This window comes from Myodes glareolus, chromosome 4 (genome assembly GCF_982192425.1).
Source record: "Myodes glareolus chromosome 4, mMyoGla1.1, whole genome shotgun sequence".
NCBI classification, from domain to species: domain Eukaryota; kingdom Metazoa; phylum Chordata; class Mammalia; order Rodentia; family Cricetidae; genus Myodes; species Myodes glareolus.
The window spans coordinates 88,576,181-88,595,628 of record NC_142029.1 but is presented as its reverse complement, the minus strand read 5'-3'; the positions used below and the strand labels follow the sequence as shown (position 1 = coordinate 88,595,628).

The 19,448-nt window shown below is 49.6% G+C and overlaps 1 protein-coding gene across 2 annotated transcripts; it reads left to right on the top strand.

The window, feature by feature from the left end:
• Window positions 1-6,270: 6,270 nt before the first annotated feature.
• On the top strand, window positions 6,271-19,092 carry Robo4 (roundabout guidance receptor 4). Of its 2 annotated transcripts, none has more exons than XM_087905711.1 (18): window positions 6,271-6,431; window positions 6,741-7,073; window positions 7,347-7,504; window positions 7,702-7,822; window positions 8,384-8,511; window positions 8,605-8,833; window positions 9,079-9,191; window positions 9,900-10,068; window positions 10,213-10,398; window positions 10,520-10,562; window positions 12,381-12,517; window positions 12,611-12,874; window positions 14,894-15,001; window positions 15,810-15,948; window positions 16,070-16,309; window positions 16,437-16,795; window positions 18,022-18,228; window positions 18,339-19,092. In XM_087905711.1, exons 1-18 carry the CDS (start codon window positions 6,332-6,334, stop codon window positions 18,347-18,349), a joined length of 3,045 nt encoding a protein of 1,014 aa, XP_087761837.1. In that variant the 5' UTR covers window positions 6,271-6,331; the 3' UTR covers window positions 18,350-19,092. The 2 variants fall into 2 exon arrangements, with proteins under 2 accessions (XP_087761837.1, XP_087761836.1); XM_087905710.1 differs by having other exon boundaries at window positions 15,789-15,948.
• The last annotated feature ends 356 nt before the right edge of the window (window positions 19,093-19,448 follow it).

Here is a 19,448-nt window from a genome sequence, read left to right as displayed (position 1 = left end):
AAATCTTTCTCTTCCTCTTAAACAATCCAACCAACCAAAATAAATTTATAGAGATGAAAAAGCTGCTGAAAAGCTAAAAACAGCATCTCTGGGAAATCAACACTGAGGAGGAAGAAACAAAAGCTAGACTTGAGAAAGAGTGTCTTCAGTTTTGTTTACTGGAAGTGTTTCTTCTTTTTCTTTAGTGACCTTTGCTCTCTCCACCTCTACTTGCTTAACTTTGTTCTTTTGGGTTGGTGCCCCCCCGAAGTTCTTTCCACAAAATACATGAATCTTACATGAGAGATTCATATAATAGCCAGGCGTGATGGTGCATACCTGTAATCCCAGCCATGAGAGCAGCGAGGCAAGAAGAGCTTAAGTTCAAGACCAGCATGGACCACAGTTTGATGCTTTCTCAAGTTGAAGACTCGGAGTGAAACACCCTCTACTAGGTTCATGTGTTCTCTCCACTGAGTGTGAGTGTGCACGTAGGCACTGGGGCCTCCCGTGTACTAGGCCAGCACTCTACCTTTGAGCCACCCTCCCAGCTCCAGCATCTCTTGCTATGTGAAAGTGAAAGAAGAAAATCAGTCGGCCGTAGCGCTGGCTGGGTCTAGTTGATGGATGGGCCTCGGCACTGTCTGCACATTCAGACGTCCACTAGTGAGACCTGTCACCTCTGCCTCGTCCCCTAATAAATGCTGTTTTGTTCCAAAAAAAAAAAATTAAAATCTTTAAAAATCACAAGATATTTAAAAATCTTACCATACGCCACTTAATTGAAATATATTGAAAACAATGGTTTGGAAGAGTTGGCAGTAAAGTTACAGGAAAAGACCAAGCAAGCAAATGTTAAAAGGAGCTAGGTAGATGTATACAAACAAATGAACTATAGGCTGGGCATGGTGGCACACACCTGCAATCCTAGCTGCACTCATGTTGGGGAGGGGTCAAAAGGTCAAGGTCTATCTGTGCTACATTGTGAATTTAAAGCCAGTCTGGGCAACTGGGCAAGGCATTGTTTCAAAATAAACTCAAAAGGGTGAGGAGAAAGACTAGGGTAACTCAGTGGTAGAGTACCTGTCTAGCAACACAGCCCCATGTTCACCTCCCCAGAACTGCAAATAAGAACACTATAAAAACAAAGAGGAAATCTAGAGAGATTCGTGACTCACTGCCTAGCCTCACTTCTGGCTTGTCTGAGGCAGCAGTAGCTACTCCTGTCATTATTAGCATGTTTTTTTTTTTTTTACTGATCTGTTTTTCAGTGCTAAAACAAAGCATCTGAAGCAGGTAAACCTCAAAAAGAAAAGAGGTAGATTTGACTCCCAATTCTAGAGGTTCAAAGAGATGTCATTGACAGCAGCCCAACACTGATGACAATTACAAAAGTGTTTGTGGGCACGACAGATTGTCACTAAACAGGAAGCCACAGAGTAATTTGGGACCAGGCTCAGGCTCTTGTGTTCATTTGCTCTTAGAAGAACCAGGAGGTCAATAGTCCCATGCAAAGGCATCATCTTTCTTGAATACCACCAGCCTTGTTAGCAGGTTAATGGAGGCAAATCATCTCAGTACACTGCAAAACAAATGCTTGTAAAATTTGATGTTTATTCTTTTCTTTAAAATATTTATTTATTTATTATGTATACAATATTCTGTCTGTATGTCTGCAGGCCAGAAAAGGGCACCAGACTCATTACAGATGGTTGTGAGCCACCATGTGGTTGCTGGGAATTGAACTCAGTACCTCTGGAAGAGCAAGCAATGCTCTTAACCACTGAGCCATCTTTCCAGCCCCTTGATGCTTATTCTTAATTAAAGTTTTTAGTGAAGTAGAAAAGAGAACAATTAGAGGAAACTTTATTTGAAGTTTTTTCTTTTTAATTGAGTACTTCATTCAGACGTTTCCTCTGCTGGCTTCTGCTCTGGAAGCAGCTAGGTCCCCACATCAATGTCATAACTGACTGGACCAAGTGAACATGGGCCCCAAACCAGGACTTTCAGAACCGCAAAACAATAAAGCAAAACCCAAGCCTCTCTTTTCACTCAGGAAGGACTGGGAGTCACTGGGTCCAATCCCACCCTGCAACTGTAGACACCTTGGAGTCTGGACTGCACAGAAACTTGGGAGTTAGGAACAAGGTAGCAGTCCCATGTAATCCAACTCAAGCATCTGACCACCAGCCTCTTCCAATAGGAATGAACCTACCCTTGAAGGAGTTTTGGCATCTACTTAATTTCCCAAAGAAGTATAAAATCTACCAAAAGAAATACAAGGGTCGGAAGAAATCAGCTTTCTCACGATCAACTTTCCTGAGTCACAACTTTTGGTTGCTGAGAAGCCACAGCACAGTATTTCAAAATGACAAAATCCAGGGCAATCACAGAGAACATCCAGCTGGAGACTCTTGCCCAAGTTGTCAGGGTCAAAGAACAAACTTAGGTAGCATTGAAGCCAGATACAGGTAAGTAAGTGTCTATTCTACTTAACAAGTGAGTTAAATAAGTTGTATTACCTCTCTGAGACCATTTCCTTACTTATAAAACATCCTAAGGGCAAAGCTGTACCCAGGACATTTAAGTATGTTTTTAAAAACCAGACATGTATTGATTGACATTTAGATGTCCTGGGTACGGGTACAGCACAGCCCTCGTTCCGGTCAGCACAGCCAATCCTAGAGACACTGGGGTCTAAAGGGTCTGTTGTGTCTTCTTCTTTCCTTTTTTTTTTTCCTTAAAAGTCTTTGTTTATATTTTATGTGCAGGGGTATTAACTGCCTTATTTCTGAACTTTGCATATCCACAGAGCCCTCAGAAGGTATTGCAACCCCTGGGACTGGAGTTAACAATTGTGAGCCAACATATAGGTGCTGGGAGTTGAACCCTAGTTCTCTGCAAGAGCAGCCAGTGTTTTCAGCTACTAAGCAGCCCCTCCAGCCCCTCTTTTCTTCCCTTTTGCTCAAATCAGGTTGCTCTCAATCTCTGTAAGATTTTATCTGTGTCCCAAGCTGCCAGTGATTAGAGGGCAATTAAGTCAAACCAGGGAATAATAATGACTTCCTCTTTGCTGGCTAGGAATAGTGTCCCGATGTCATTTTTCTGGCTTAACTTATCTCTTACTGCCTTGTCCTTTCCCTGTGGCCTGAAATCACATCTGTATATACATACAAACACTCCACTAAAATTTTCTTCCTGGAATGTAGTGTGTGTGTGTGTGTGTGTGTGTGTGTGTGTGTTTGTGTTTGTGCGCGCATGCGTGTGCATGTGCATGTGTGCATGTGAGCAATAAAGTGGAAGCAGGTGACGATGGGAACACACCATGCAGGGCGAGGCTGTCAGGCTTGAGCAAGGGCCTTTCCCTACTCTTTAAGTCATCGTACCAGCTGCAACCCATCTGTTCCCTCAACTCCACATCACCTCCATTTTTTTTTCAAGTAACTGTGGGCCACACATACACTAAACATTACCTGACTGGAGATTTCAAAGCCTGATGTCTTCTATAGATATAAACTTTCTGTTCGTTCTGTTAGGTGGTATCTTAACGGTTTAGGTCAATAGAGGGACTTTTCTGAAGAAGGTCCAAGGAAACCAGGATTGGATGCCATTAGGAAACATGCACCGCAAAGAAGCAGGAGCCAGAATTAAAGAGAAATTTACTCTGAAGGGCCACTCGGAAGCGTACCTCCTCCTTTTTCTCTCTTCTCTCTCTTTCTAACAGCCAAGAACAAGTCGCTCACAAATCACTAGCAGGCGGGGTAAAACTAGCCGCTGGGCTTGCATGTCAATAGACCCCAGAGCAGTAAACTTCGCTAAAACAGAAACAGGAGCTGGCTCCCATGCATCCACCTCAACCCGTGACTCATGTGGTCGGCTCTTCCTCAGCTTGTGGAAATGAGACAATCGGAGTGCTAAAGGGCCAGGTTGCGGGAAACGAACGTGCATCCCCGAAATCCCCTGGATGCCTTTAGAATCTTAAAGTCCTGCAGGAAGGACTCCCAGCCAGTATTCCCTCTGACCCCCTCCAATGTTCAATCGGTGGCCCTTGAGAATACTGAAAAGAGAATAAACTGTTTCAGAAGCAGCTGTGATCACGGGACCGGACCTGCCTCTAGGCAGCCACCACTCCTCAACTGCCGCAGACTCTGGCTCCATCTCCGCGCTCCCTGTCTCCCTTGACCATTCTTCTCAACTGAGCACAGGCCAGGGAATAATTCTGCGCTCCTTTGAGACTGACCTTTTACTTTGTGGAGGGGGGAAAATATGTACCATCTTTCCGGATTATAGAAACTGAATCAAATCAAGTTGATATTGGAGCAGTAGCAGAGAAGTTGGCTAGTTCAAGTAGCTGCCGAAGAGGCTGGAAAAGGACTGCTGCCGACAGCGTTCTGGTGGAAGTCAGCCACCCTTGGACCCTGCGGACCTGGGAAATCCCAGGTTAGCCCTGGGTTCACTGAATCCGCCTGTCACATCCTTTCCTATCTAATCTTTGGCTGACTTCATCCATATAAATGTACCTTTCATCAGTCTGACTTCACACACAAACCCTCCACAGAGAAGTCACAGACTTGGTGAACGCCCTTAGTGTTTCCATTTTTTTTCTCTTTACTTTGCGGTGTTGTTGTTGTTGTTGTTGTTGTTGTTGCTGTTGTTGTTGTTTTGCAGACAGGGTCCAGCCTGGACTGGACTCAAATTCATGATCCCGCTTGGTGGGATTACAGCCATATGCCACCACACCTGCTGTGCTTGCGTTTCTGAAATCGCATGTTCTACTCTGACCCCAATCCCTATCCTTCCGGCTCAGTCACTCTATTATTACCTCTACTCCATCTACCCTGTAGCCCATGGAATCACTCAGTTTGCTGAGAAGTAGCATTTTCTTTCACAGATTCTATCTTAACCGGTCTTGGTCTGTCTCAGAAGAGAGAAAGGAAGCAGCGAAGGCGGCCTTCTACTTGGTCAGTTGTTAGGGTTGGGGCTGACCCTGAAGCTCAGTAGGGAGGGGGAGGAAGGGAGAAGGGTTAGCTGGGTTTGGAGCCTCCAGAGAAGCTGGCCAGAACAATTGAGAACAAAGGCTGGACACTCTTCCGCTGAGGCCCAGAGTCTGGCCTTGGCCTTCCGTGAACAGCTCTAGGAAATGGCTGAGATTCCAGATTTGGAAGGAAGAGACTGGTAAACAGGAGCCGGGCTGAGAAGTGAACAGCCTCTCTGGGTTTTCGGGAGGGGCCAAGCTAGTCATCTGGGTGCCACAAAACTTGTGTCGGGTCAGGCAAGATGCTGAGAAGGCTTCATTCCAACCATCCTTTGCGAGGCCTGAAACTCAGCCCCACTGATGATGCTTCAGACAGCGTCAGTGATGGGGTGTGCATAAAAATCAGCCTAAAGGATTGTCACTCTCGTGTCAATCCTGTCTGTGTTATGCAGTTTTATGTCTAATTTCATTCCATTTATACTCTAGATCTCAAGGTGGGATCTATTATTAATATTCCCAATATACAGAGAAGGGAACTGACTTTGAGGATGAAGGAATCTACCCAAGACCCCACAGAACCAATTTTCAAATATTTTGAAAAAAAATATCGTCATGGTCCATGGGGTTTTCACACCTTGTTTCCAAGGTTCTGGGTCATTTCTGTGTTCTAGTCTCCTGAGGCTCAGTCTATTTGTTCCCTGGAAATGGATCAAAAATGCATACTGCCCCCCTTCCTCATTCATTTCTTGGCTTGCAACCCCTTTGGACTCTGTCTTCAGCTCCTCACTCCTCTATATGAGACTCCACCTCTGATTCCCCTCTCCCTATCAGGTGGTTGTCTAATGGAAAAGGATAGAGACCAAGACTTAAGCATAAACTTCAAATAGAGCTATGGGGCTGGAGGAGTAAGGGGGCTGGAGATCAGAGGTAAAGAGCACTGACTGCTCTTCCAGAGGTCCTGAGTTCAATTCCCCGCAACCACATGGTGGCTCACAACCATCTGTAATAAGATCTGGTGTCCTCTTCTGTACTGCAGGATACATGCAGCAAGAACCCTGTATACATAATAAATAAAAATCTTTACAAAAAAAAAAAAAGAAAGAAAAAAGAAACCCTAAATCAGACATGAGGTAACCTAACCCTTAGTGCCCACGTTAGTGTCCAGGGTTACAGCAAAAGTGTAGAGGTCGGGAGAGTTTCTCACCTCTGGTCCCCTCCCAGTTCTCTAAGGCACGGAGGGCCAGGCAGGAAGCATCCGTTTCCTCAAAGCGGCTTCCCTACTGGGACAGAGTCTCAGTCACAAACAACTACCGTCACCCACCCCTCCCTCCCCTCCTTCCCTTACTGCTGTGAGCTCGGAGCAGTGGGACAAAGTGCATGGGACAAGGCAAGCAGCTGAGGGAAGCCATGGGCTCTGGAGGAGTGGGGCTCCTGGGGACTAGGGGGCCTCTGCCTCTGCTGCTTCTTCTCATCGTGGGTGAGTGGGGCGCTCCCTCTTCTAGTCCATGCTCCTGGGCTCCTGGCCGGATTCACGGTCTGAATCCAAAGCCAGCAGAACAGAAGAGAATCTCTTGTCCTTAGCACTGGGAGTAATGACGGTGGTGGGGTGTGGGCATGGGCATGGCTGTGTGTCACCGAGACAGCTGTGTAGACCCTGGCTTGAGGACGCTGACCCTCTCCCCTCCCGCTAGCTATTTGAAAATAGATGTCTGGTAATATAAGCCAATCGGGCAGACTCCTACACAAGGCGCAGAAGGGTGCAGTTCAGGGAGTCTCTCCCTTCTAGGAGGCAAGGCTCTGGATTCTTCACCCCAGATCCTAGTTCACCCCCAAGACCAGCTACTTCAGGGCTCCGGCCCAGCCAGGATGAGTTGCAGAGCCTCGGGCCAACCGCCTCCCACTATCCGCTGGCTGCTGAATGGGCAGCCCCTCAGCATGGCGACCCCAGACCTACATTACCTTCTACCTGATGGGACTCTCCTGCTACATTGGCCTGCTGTCCAGGGACGGCCCCAAGATGACCAGAATAGCCTCTCAGCACTCCTGGGTGTCTACACATGTGAGGCCAGCAACCGGCTGGGCACAGCAGTGAGCCGGGGTGCTAGGCTGTCTGTGACTGGTGAGGCTTGGGAGGATAGGCCCAGGGCAAAGCAAAGCTAGGTTGAGCTGCTTGTTTGTGTCCAGGGAAATATGAGGGGTTATCTGTAAAGGGAGGCCTGGCCTGGCGGAGGTGGGGGGGGGGGGGTCCTTGGGAGGGAGAACTAGGTTAAGTTGAACATAGAAGGCCAAGGAAATGGGTATAGCAGAATGGGGTAAGCAAGCTAGGAGATGCCAAAGAGGGACTCAGGGGAGGGTAGACATGTTTCCTATTGACCTGATTCCCTCCTCACAGTCCTCCAGAAGGACTTCCAGATCCAGCCTCGGGACACAGTGGCTGTGGTGGGTGAGCGGTTGGTTCTTGAGTGTCGGCCACCCTGGGGCTACCCAAATCCTTCTGTCTCATGGTGGAAAGACGGGAGACCCCTGGTCCTACAGCCAGGCAGGCACACAGTAAGTGAAGCCCCGTTCCCAGGAACTCCTTTTCCCGTACTTCATCATGTCCTGGGCACACCAAGCAACTGACCTGCTCTCCAGGGGCACGTTCCCTGGCTGATCTGAGGAAGGGAGGGCAATGAGACCTCAGGTTGTTCTCTAGCCTCTAACCTTTGACTCATATGGAAGCCTTCACAGACTATTTGTGCTGACAGGTGTCTGGGGGTCTCCTGACGGTGGCAAGAGCAGAGAAGAATGACACGGGGACCTATATGTGTATGGCCACCAACAATGCAGGACAACGGGAGAGTCGAGCAGCCAGGGTGTCTGTCTGGGGTAAGAACAGGAGTCAGCTGAGAGCCAACATAAGGGCTCAGGAGGTAATTCAGTGGGTCGAGAGCTTGCTTCACATATGTGAAGGCTTGAACTCAGATCTCCAGTACCCACATAAAAGCTGAGCCTGGAAGGGTGTGTCTATAATCCAGGCACTGAGGTGATGTGGAATCAGGTGGGTTCCAGAAGCCAGCCAGCCAGTCTCATGTGGTGAAATCCAGGCTCACTGAGAGATCCTGTCTCAAAGAAAAAAACAATGAGAGCAATAATAAAGATTCTATTGTCATCTTTTGGTTTCTATATGCGTACTCATTCATGGGCAAAAATGAGCATATACTTAGACCCACACACAACATCCTAGGTAAGGTAGGGGATTCTAATTTGTGAGGTGGTCAGTTATGGGGTCTGTGTATATGGGGCTCAACCTAGGATTGGGATCCAAGGGATGAGGCCTCCCTGTGTGAGGCTAGAACGGATATAGGAGTATTCTAGACCTGATCTGGGAGACAAATTTGTCCATGATGGAGGTATGTTCCTCCATCTCACCCTCGTGTTCCCCTACAGAGTCAGAGAACCACAAGGAATATTTGGAACTTCTGGCTGTTCGCATCCAACTGGAAAACGTGACCCTGCTGAACCCGGAACCCGTGAAAGGCCCCAAGCCTGGACCAACTGTGTGGCTCAGCTGGAAGGTGAGGCCGAGGACCCAGGAAGTGAGAACCCATCCAGATGAGGGCTCTCATGAACTCCCCCAAACACTTATCCCTACTCCAACCTCTTCCCAGGTGAGCGGCCCTGCCGCGCCTGCCGAGTCCTACACAGCCTTGTTCAGGGCCCAGAGGACCCCCAGGGACCAGGGATCTCCATGGACAGAGGAGATGCTGGGTGGCTTGCAGAGCGCAAAGCTTGGGGGCCTCCGCTGGGGCCAGGACTACGAGTTCAAAGTGAGACCGTCCTCTGGCCGGGCTCGAGGCCCAGACAGCAATGTGTTGCTCCTGAGGGTGCCGGAACAAGGTCAGGGGAGGAGCCTGATTGACGACGCTGGGTGGAGGTCGTGGTGGTTTCTTATCTATCCCAGTCCCATCTGGACATGCTGGGGTGGGTGTCGAGGGGACTCCTCCTCTGCATGGTGAAGCAAACAGCTCTAAGAAGTGTCATTTCTCGTAGAACTCTGATTCTCCATCCCCCTCCCCAGTGCCGCTATTGACCCTCACACGGTGTCCTCTCCTTTAGCAGTTCTGTCTCTTCCTTTTCTGCAGTGCCCAGTGCCCCACCTCAAGAAGTGACCCTAAAGCCTGGCAATAGCAGCATCCTTGTGAGCTGGGCTCCACCGCCTCCCGAAAACCACAATGGTGTCATCCGTGGCTACCAGGTAGTCTCTACAAAATGACACTGGCCAGCATACTCCGCTCCCCTGGAGTCCCACATATCTTTGCTTTGGCCACTACAAAACAGCATCTGAGCCAAAAAAGGAAGGGATTTTGCTTTTTATGGAGCACATGTACAAGGGCCTACTTAGTTCGCCAGATCTTGTCAAGCATTTTATAAGCGGTTGTCTCATTTCCTCTCACCAACAGCCTAGGTGATTACCTCCAATTTATACATGGAAAGTCAGATTATGGTCATAGATGGAAGAAACAGAACAGAAATCAAACGTTGGGCTGATTTGATCAAATCAAAACTCAAACTGGGTCAGACCTAAGTCTTTAAGCTGGCGTGTGTGTGTGCTGGACAGGCAAGAGGCAAATCACCAGGGAACTTGTTAGGAAGGTGGATTCTCAGGTCCTTTCCCAGGTTCCCTGAATCAGAAAGTGAAAACTGAGCTTGGTACCTCTTTTTCAGCAAGCCTCGAGGTCACTCGAAACACCATGAACCTGGGTACATTTTGGCAGATTATCTTTGCCATTCTGTCATCTAAAAAAGAGTCTCTCACTTGGTAGAGGAGGGGCACAGGTGTTGTTTTGTTGGTCAGCCCCCAGGAAGATGCCAGGCTTAGGAGGACCGCCCGGCCATCTGCAGATGAAGGGTTTGCTGCTAGGATGGTTCTAGGGCCAGTGGCTCACCTTCGTTTGTGCCCCAGGTGTGGAACCTGGGCAATACCTCTCTGCCTGCTGCCAACTGGACTGTCGTGGGTGAACAGACCCAGCTGGAGATCTCCACACGGGTGCCAGGCTCCTACTGTGTACAAGTGGCTGCAGTCACTGGTGCCGGGGCCGGCGAGCCCAGTAGCCCTGTCTGCCTCTTTTTAGGTGAGAGACCGGTCCTATCCATATCCTTCAGCCCCTATGTCATCCTCCTGTCTCCGCGCCTGTTACACCTCCAGCTCCTCTCTCTTGTCTCTGGGTCCCCCATTGTCCCGCTGGCCCTCTCTCTGAGCTCCACTTCCCATACAGAGCAGGCCATGGAGCAGTCGGCTCGAGACCCCGGTAAACATGCTTTCTGGACCCTGGATCAGCTGAGGGCCACCTTGAGACGGCCAGAAGTCATCGCCAGCGGTGCTGTCCTGCTCTGGCTGCTGCTACTAGGCCTTGCTGTGTGTATCTACAGACGCCGCAAAGCTCGGGTGAACCTGGGCCCAGGTGAGAGGGGAGAACCCGTGTGTATAGATCTCCCTGCGTCCAGACAGAAGAGCACAGGAGCTTTGATCTCTAGAAAGACTCTGGGCTCTTCGTTTATCTGTCCCTCCCATTATTTTTCCAGGTCTGTACAGATATACCAGTGAGGATGCCATTTTAAAACACAGGTGAGAGGCCAGGAAGGAGTCCTGAGGAAGGGAGGAGAGGTCAGGGTGAGTGGAGTCTCAGCAGAGAATTGGATGGCGTTTCAGTCTACCCTCCTACCAGGCAGCTTAGGATCCTCATACCTGAAGCCCCCCCGGACTCTGTGTGACAATGAATCTCTTTCACTGTAGCCCCTTGGCAACCGAGCAACCTGAATCATAAAACCTAACTGTTTTTGCCAAAGGCTTCACAGTTGACCTCCTGGCCACCTAGCTGTTGCTCTTGTCGCCTGTTCTCGCTACTCCTGCTGTTAAGTGAGTAGTAACTGGCAGGAGATGGCCAGCTCTAGTGTCCTGATTCCCTTGTGTTCCCAGTGTCTACCTGACAGTGTTTTTGCATCCTGTGTATTGCCTGTCTCTTGAGACATCCACTTGTCTTGCACAGCCTGTGCAAGCCTGCACACTTCCAGCAGGGGGCGATCAGCACCTAGGTCATAGATCCTTACCCATTGTTCCAAACCAGGGCCAAACAATAGGTACCTCGGCTCCAACGGCTTGATTACCAGAGCTAGTCTGTAGTCATGAGACAAGATTCTAAGAAAACAAACAAAAAGCCATTCTCCCCCTACAGCCTCCCCCTGCCCCACAACATTGACTGCGTTTCACAGTAGAAAACATTTCTTCTCCTTGTCAACTTCGTTAGTCTTTGTGCTCTGGGTCTGAATTATTTAAGAAGAGTTTATTGAGTACCTACTGTGTACTGGATACATCAGCCCCCCCCCACTTCGGGCTGCCAGTTTCAACGAGGTTCCAGGCTGTCTGGCATCATGGGCTGAGTTTTTCCTTTCTCTCTCTGACTTCTCTCTTCCAGTTATCTTCTGCCTCCTGAACTTTTCGGCTCTGCTTCCCTGGAACCGCTTCCTTTGTCCTCAAGAGCAATTCTGTTCAGATCAGTTCATCCATTCCTTTGGAATAGTCTCCACCCACCAGAAACTGGCAGACAGGCAGAGAGAGACAGGAGAGTGACCTGGAGTTGGATGTGCAGTATGACCCAGATACAGGGAGGAGGCTAGAGAATCCAAAGAAAGAGGAGCCCACACATACCCTATGGAAAAGAGTGTGGAGTGGGGGGAACCGCTTGCTCTATTCCCAGGGAAACGTAAACTGTGGTTCTGACTAGGATATATGGTATCAGAGCAGAGGGCAAGGCTGGAAAGCCACCGTGGCATAGAAGATACCGCGGCAAGCCTCTGAACTCTATCTTGGTAAATAGGGAGTAACTGTAGGCTCTAGGCAGAGAAGTAGTTTTATCAAAGTCGCTGCTCTTGAAGGATTATTCAGGTTTCTGGAAACCAACAATCACCACAGCAAGCTTCTATTTATTCTGCCTGCAGAGTGACTTCAAATTTCCTTGGCTCAGCTCACAGCACCAGTCTTACATGCAGGCTCTCTTTGTTGCTATTTAACAGTTGAGGAAACAGCGTGGCTCAGAGAGACTAATACATGTATTCCTTTGGGTTGTACAGCTAAACTATGGCAGGTAGGGATTTCTAGTCCATGTTTGCCTGTCTCTATTTTGTTCTTTTCATCTCCGTATCCGTAACCACCTCTCTCATCCAAGACCCACTCCCCAGCTCTGGGCAACTTAGATAGAAAAATATGCTGAGTTCAGGGGCACCAGGTCAGAGGAACTTGGGGGACTGCAAAATGCTGAGAAGCCGCTGTAAGCGGGGAAGCAAACACTGCCATTTCTCCTGCTGCTGCCCTCAAACTGAAAGTTTTAACTAATTTGATTCCTATTCTTCTCTGCCTTGCCTCCCGCCACTGCCACTACTACCCCAGGATGGACCACAGTGACTCCCCGTGGCTGGCAGACACCTGGCGTTCCACCTCTGGCTCCCGAGACCTCAGCAGCAGCAGCAGCCTCAGCAGTCGGCTGGGAGTGGACCCTCGGGACCCACTGGATGGCAGGCGCTCCTGTGATTATGCCTGCTGAGAAGGGACCTCGGGGATGGAGGGGGGAACAGAGAGCATTGTGCTCACCATAACCCCTTTTGTGTCGTTTATGGCAGTGATCTCCTGGGACCCCCGGAGCCCTGGTGTGCCCCTGCTTCCCGACACCAGCACTTTTTACGGCTCCCTCATCGCGGAGCAACCCTCCAGCCCTCCAGTAAGGCCAAGCCCCCAGACACCAGCTGCTAGGCGCCTTCCATCCAAGCTGGCCGGAACCTCCAGCCCTTGGGCCAGCTCAGATAGTCTCTGCAGCCGCAGGGGACTCTATTCCCCGCGCATGTCTCTGGCCCCTGCAGAGGTTTGGAAAGCCAAAAAGAAGCAAGGTAAGGGTGGTGAGAGAAGCCATGTTCTGGGACAGATGGGGGTGGGATTAAGGAGAGGTCTGCAGGCCTTAAGCTGAGTGTGGGCTGAGCACCATCCCCAGCCTTCCGTTATCTCCCAGTGGACGCAAACCTCTAACTCCACCCACGGAGTACTCAGCTGGGTGTACCCTCACCACAGCGTTTCTCTACAGCAGTGGGCCTTGGCTCTGCAGTCAAGTTGACTTAGAGAACATTTAACAAGTGCCATTGCATGCAAGGTGTGGTATGATACAAGACACATTAGGCACACAGGTTTCCTTCTTAGGAACTCTATCTGTGCTGACCAACAAACTGGAGCCTGACCTAAGGTCACCAGAGCTGGGAAAAGCCTCAGGTTTTCCAGAACGTGTGCCTCACACGTTATACACTGATCTGCTTGGACCCTGACTCTCACTTAGCTTCTTTAGGAGCAGAGTGTATATCCACAGATTCTGTACTCGCAAACTGTCCAAGGATGAAAACATCCTTCGAGGGATGTTGGACCCAGTCCACTGTAATAAGAAGAGATACCTATGATAATTTTGGAACGGATTTAACTCTTTACTCCCAGCTGCCTGTTTTGACGTTCCATAAGGGGACAATAGCAATCTCCACTTCTCAAACGACTACCTTGCACTAGCTGCTTTCCTTATCCATTGTCATTTTTGCTCCTTGAGGTGGACGTTGTTTCTCTAAATTTACAGAGAGGAAAAGATTGACAGAATATTAGGTAACTTGCTCCAAATCCCCAAATAAGCTGCAGAGCTCAACTTTGAAGCCAGGGGGATCTGTCTCTCAAGGCTACCAACTTCTCTGGTTATCACTTAGAAAGGTCCCTGCTTTGGAGACTGTTTTCCCAGGCGCCACCCTGCAGAGCATGGCACAGCACTCCGCCTGCCATTGTATGGACTCTCTGAACCGCTCGGAGAGACTTGGCAGATGCTGTTTTCAAGCAGATCAAACCCAACTTCAGTAAAAAGACAAGGGTGGATTAAGAGTAATTACTACAGACCATTTTCTGTGACTGTAAATATTAATAAGCCGCCCTTCTTTCCCATTTTGCTCGGGGCTATTGCATTATCAGTCTTGAGTGGTACTAAAATGCTAGCTAGAAAGAGATGGGGTCATAAGCTTAGCAGTGAAGCCATCAGTCGGCAGGCACTGGGCCCTGGATTAAAACCAAGCAAACAAACAAACAAAAAATTTCTGTGCAGAGAGCCACAATGACTTCAGGGAAATGTATGCTCTCTCTTGGAACATTAACAGTTCTAGAAAACTATTTTCTACAGCCATTTATTTCTCTCCTCCCTTCCTCTCTCCTTCTCTCTCTCTCTCCTTCCTTCCTTTTTCCCCTTTGATGCTAAAGTTTGAACCCAGGGCTTCACACATGCTAAGCCCGTGCCCTACTTTGAGCTACACCCTCATTTTTACGGCCATTTCATCTGAAGCATCCAGTTCTGCCATGGGGCTTCCTAGTCTGAGGATGAGGTTTTCACTTGGCGCTCTCTCACCTTGTCTCCATCTCCCTCTGCCCCAGTCAAGAAACAGTCAAGTATTTCAGAATGAGGCAATGTGAGAAGTGAACACTGTCAACAGATTCTCTCTAAGAGGAGGGGTGTTTGTGTTCACCGGGCAGAGACTGATGAGGAGAGGAGTAGTGTGGGGGAACAGAGATCAGAAAAATTGGAATACACACAGTCCGAGAAAAGAGAGCTGGATTTGGAAGCCTCTGTCTAGAGCCAAGGGCTTTACTTCCTTCAAAGTGGTTGCTTACAAATGAACTTGACATTCAGAAAGCTTGATGCATTTCACTGAGGTCACCCAGCCAAACACTCAGTGCTCTTCCAGCTTAGTAGGCTGGAGAAAGATGGGGGCAGAGAGAAGTAGTTTTCGATTTAAGGTCCCAAGGACTGGGTGAATACTCAGGCTAAAGACAGGGCCTGTGGTTGGGGTCTGAAAAGCTTACTCTCATTGTTCATAACCTTCATCTTTCCCTTGTAGAGCTGCACCAAGCCAACAGCTCCCCACTGCTCCGAGGTGGCCACCCCATGGAAATCTGGGCCTGGGAGTTGGGAAGCAAAGTCTCCAAGAATCTTTCGCAGAGCCCAGGTGAGAGGGGATCCATAAGGGAGAAGTGAGGGTTAAGGCAGGATTTCAGGCCCACCAGTCCAGCCCTTTTGGGCTCTGCTGTGGCGTGTGTGTATGTGTGTGTGTAGTGTGCATGTGTGATGTGTGTGTGCACATGTGATGTGTGTGTGTGTGTGTGTGTGTGTGTGTGTGTGTGTGTGTAGCTAAGTGGGATGGGTAGTACATTCATGTGAGGGGTGAGGCAGGTTTTCAGGCCCACCAGTCCAGCCCATTTGGGTTCTGCTGTGGCGTGTGTGTGTGTGTGTAGTGTGCATGTGTGATGTGTGTGTGTGCACATGTGGTGTGGGTGTGTGTGTGTAGCTAAGTGGAATGGGTAGTACATTTCTGTGAGAGGTAAGGCGGGTTTTCAGGCCCACCAGTCCAGTCTCTTTTGATTCTGCTGGAGAGAGAGAGACAGACAGACAGACATAGAGTATATGTGTGTACGTGTGCGTGTGTGGTGTGTGGTATGGGTGTGGTGTGGGTGTGTAGTGTATGTGTTGTGTGTGTGTGGTATGTGTGCGGTGTGTGTAAGTATTGTATGTGTGTAGTGTGTGTGTGGTGTGTGGTATGTGTAAGTGTGGTATGTGTGTGGTGTGGTGTGTGTGTGTTGTGTGTGTGTGTGTGTGTGTGTGTGGTGTGTGTATGTGTGGTACGTGCATGTGTGTGTGCATATGCTGGTGTGTAACTAAGTGGGCTGGGCAGTAATCCAGGTCTGAGCAGGTTGGATCTGGACTTCATGAGATTTTGGAGATTCTTTTGTTCTCAGGCCCAAAGTCTTGTTCCCCAGGAGAAGTCCCCCGAACCGTGGTGACCTGGCGTGCCCCAGGATCACAACTTCAACGCAACTCGAGTGAGCTAGCAACTCGTCCACTCCCTCCGACACCCCTTTCTCCTTGCGGAACACCCAGTCCCGATCCACAGACCCAGTAAGAAGCATGGGTCAGGAAACAGAGTTGGGACATTGAGGGTGTGGGGCGTGTGCTAAGAGATGTGGACCTGAAGAATGACATTAGCTAATCTGCCACCTCTCTCTCGTCCCTTAACCAGGTGTGTGGAGAAGCCCCAAGTGCCCTCCTCTGATCCGCGGCCAGCAGCCCCTCTCTCCATCCTTAACTCTTCCAGGCCTGCCAGTCCCCAGGTCTCTTTCCTCTCTTGTCCCAGCCCAGCTTCCAGCAACCTGTCCAGCTCCTCACTGTCATCCTTAGAGGAGGAGGATCAGGACAGTGTACTCACCCCTGAGGAGGTGGCCCTGTGCCTGGAGCTCAGTGATGGGGAGGAGACACCCAGGTGAGTATCCCGGGGGAATGGAAACACCCCAGCTAAGCGTACTGGGGAGCACACAAACCTGCCTCAATAGCCCTGTTCCTGTTGCTGCGCCTTAACCAGTGTGTTGTCTCTCATTTCCATCTTATAGGAACAGTGTATCGCCTATGCCAAGAGCTCCTTCGCCCCCAACCACCTATGGCTATATCAGTATCCCAACATCCCCAGGACTGGCAGACATGGGCAGAGCCAGTGGGGGGGTAGGGTCTGAGGTTGGGAACTTATTGTGCCCACCTCGGCCCTGCCCCACCCCTACCCCCAGCGAGGGCTCCCTGGCCAATGGTTGGGGCTCAGCTTCTGAGGACAATGCTCCCAGCGCGAGGGCCAGCTTGGTCAGCTCTTCCGATGGCTCCTTCCTTGCAGACGCTCACTTTGCCCGTGCCCTGGCAGTGGCTGTGGATAGCTTTGGTTTGGGTCTGGAGCCCAGGGAAACTGACTGTGTCTTCACAGGTATGTGGGGCCACCTGCCTCTCTTAGAGTGAACGCAGCTTCCTTTCTCCCTAACGAAGAGTCCAGCCTAGCCCGCATTGTCCTCACTGTTACTTGAACAATTTGTATTGTCAGGCAGTGGTGGCACTAATTCCAGCCTTGGGTGGCAGAGGCGAGCAGATCTCTGTGAGTTTGAGGCCAGCCTGGTCTACAGAGCGAGTGCCAGGACAGGCTCCCAAGCTACACAGAGAAATCCTGTCTCAAAAGACCAAAACAAACAAACAAAAGAGCCTATTAGTGCTACTGGGGTGTGGTAGCATATGCCTGAAATCTCAGCATTTGGGAAGCTGACACAGGAAAATTATGAATTCCATGCCAGTCTGAGCTACATAGTAAGATTTTATCTCAAAGAGGAGGAAAGGCAGTTTTTCCTGAATGATTAATATGTCCTAGGTACTGGAGGAAATGCTTCCTATGCATTAGTAAGAACTCCAGGAGAAACATTCTCTACCTTTCTCTTCCAGATCAGGAAACATTAGGTCAGACAGATACTTGAACTTGCTCAAGACACCCCACAGATCAAGGACAGGACAAATGGTCCAATTCAGTGGGGTGGCCCAACCCCTTCACCTCCAGGACCATTCTATTCCCCAGATGTGGGTCCCAGTAAGAGCTGCTCCACAGCCGGACTTCTCTCAACTGGCATTTTATATGCCTCCTCGCCCCAGCTGTGCTTCCAAATCTCGTGATTGCCTGTTCATGGCTAAGGTTGAGCAACACCTGGCCTCACTCTCTCTCCATGTGAGCAGGAAGTGATTTCACACACACACACACACACACACACACACACACACACACACACACACACACAAGATCCTGCATGCCTATCTTACCCTTACTCCACCTTTTGGCCTTAAGAAAATCAACGAGGCTCACAGGAAATGATGACAGGGCAAAAGTTATCCAGGTCAGAAGTGGCCGTCACACAGGGAAGAGGCCACCCAAGACTAGCAAAGGAAGTGTCCAGAAATGGTCGGGGAGGAAGCACGTCAAGCTGCTCTGTAGAGAAACACCTGTGTCAGGCCCGGGGGGCTGCAGCTGCTGGGACGGATGGACTGAGAGGCCAGGTTACATTTAGGAGTAGTGGCGTAGGTGTACCCTAAACCAGCCCTACACTTTCTGCTGTAAATGGGGTCCTTAGGAGCTAGAGGTGGAACCTTCCGCTGACCATCTGCCTCCCTTATTAGATGTTTCTTCACCACCCTCCCCTCGGGATGACCTCTGCCTGACCCGAAGTTTCTCTCTGCCTCTGTGGGAGTGGAGGCCAGACTGGCTGGAGGATGCTGAGATCAGCAACACCCAGAGGCTGGGGAGGGGGCTGCCTCCCTGGCCTCCTGACTTTAGGGTCCCTTCCCAGCGAAGTCAGCTCAGTGGTGCTGTACGCAAGACTGGTGGTAAGCATCTGGCTGGCTGGCTGACATGTGACCCTGGTTGAGAAACTCTGCAGAAGAGTCAAAAGGGAGCCTAGGATCTAGTCTTAATTCTATTCTCCTTCAACTTCCAGATTCCTCCTGAATTGTCCCTGAGATAGCCAGAAGAGCGTCCAGACCACTCTCCTGTCTGTTCCCAGGTCTTCCCACGGGTGTCAGCGTTGGCCTATGCTTCTCTGTAGTAGAGGTTCATTATCACTGGGCTTCTAGAGAGTTCTGTCACTGGGACTGTTAAAACAAAAGAAAGCAAACCAAACTACGACCTCAGGAGACTTGAATTCCCACTGAGAACAAGACAACATCATCATGACATCAGATTCTCTCCTCACAACCAGGGTATTTGCCCTAAGTGAGCCTGACTCTTGATCTCCTGTCCATGTTGATCACAGGAAGAAAAGAAGCCAACAGTGTCTTCATGAAGGACAGAAATGGCTGTTGGAGAGGGCTATGGTGGAGGACACTTAGAAGCCTTCTCATCTCTACCTGGACTATGCACTTAGAGGCCAACTCAGTCCTTTTCCCAGCCACACCAGGCAAGGAAAGTAAAGGAGGAAGGTCATGGGTACAGTGGGTCCTATCTAGAATCACAGTCAACACTTCAAACTTGCATTAATGGAGCAGACTGAAGGAAAAGAACCAGAAGAACTTGGAACCAAAGCACTATCCTCATGCCATTGTCACTGTGAGCTTCAAGAACTTGATACTATAAAAACTATAGACTTGAGTTCTATGGTGCCACTCCTTGGGTTCTATTTTGGGAAGGGTACCTGCAGAGATGTAAGAGTTATCTGACCACAGAGGAGAGAATCAAGTATTCATTGCTACTCAGGGAATGTCCTCATTTCTGGTCTTCAATTGAAGGGCAATAAGGTATATCCAACAAGTTAAGCAGAATGGAGTTGAGAAGAATGGGGGTGCCTAAGGGTCTGTGTGTCTTGGGGAGCCAACTCCTGTTTCCTGCAGTCCCAGCCCTGCTCCCTAAAGTCCAGTTCCAGATGGTGTCTTAAAAATAGACAAGCAGGGGGGCTGGAGAAATGGTTCAGTGGTTAAGAGCACTGCCTGCTCTTCCAAAGGTCCTGAGTTCAATTCCCGGCAACCACATGGTGGCTCACAACCATCTGTAATGAGGTCTGGTGCCCTCTTCTGGCCTGCAGGCATACACACAGACAGAATATTGTATACTA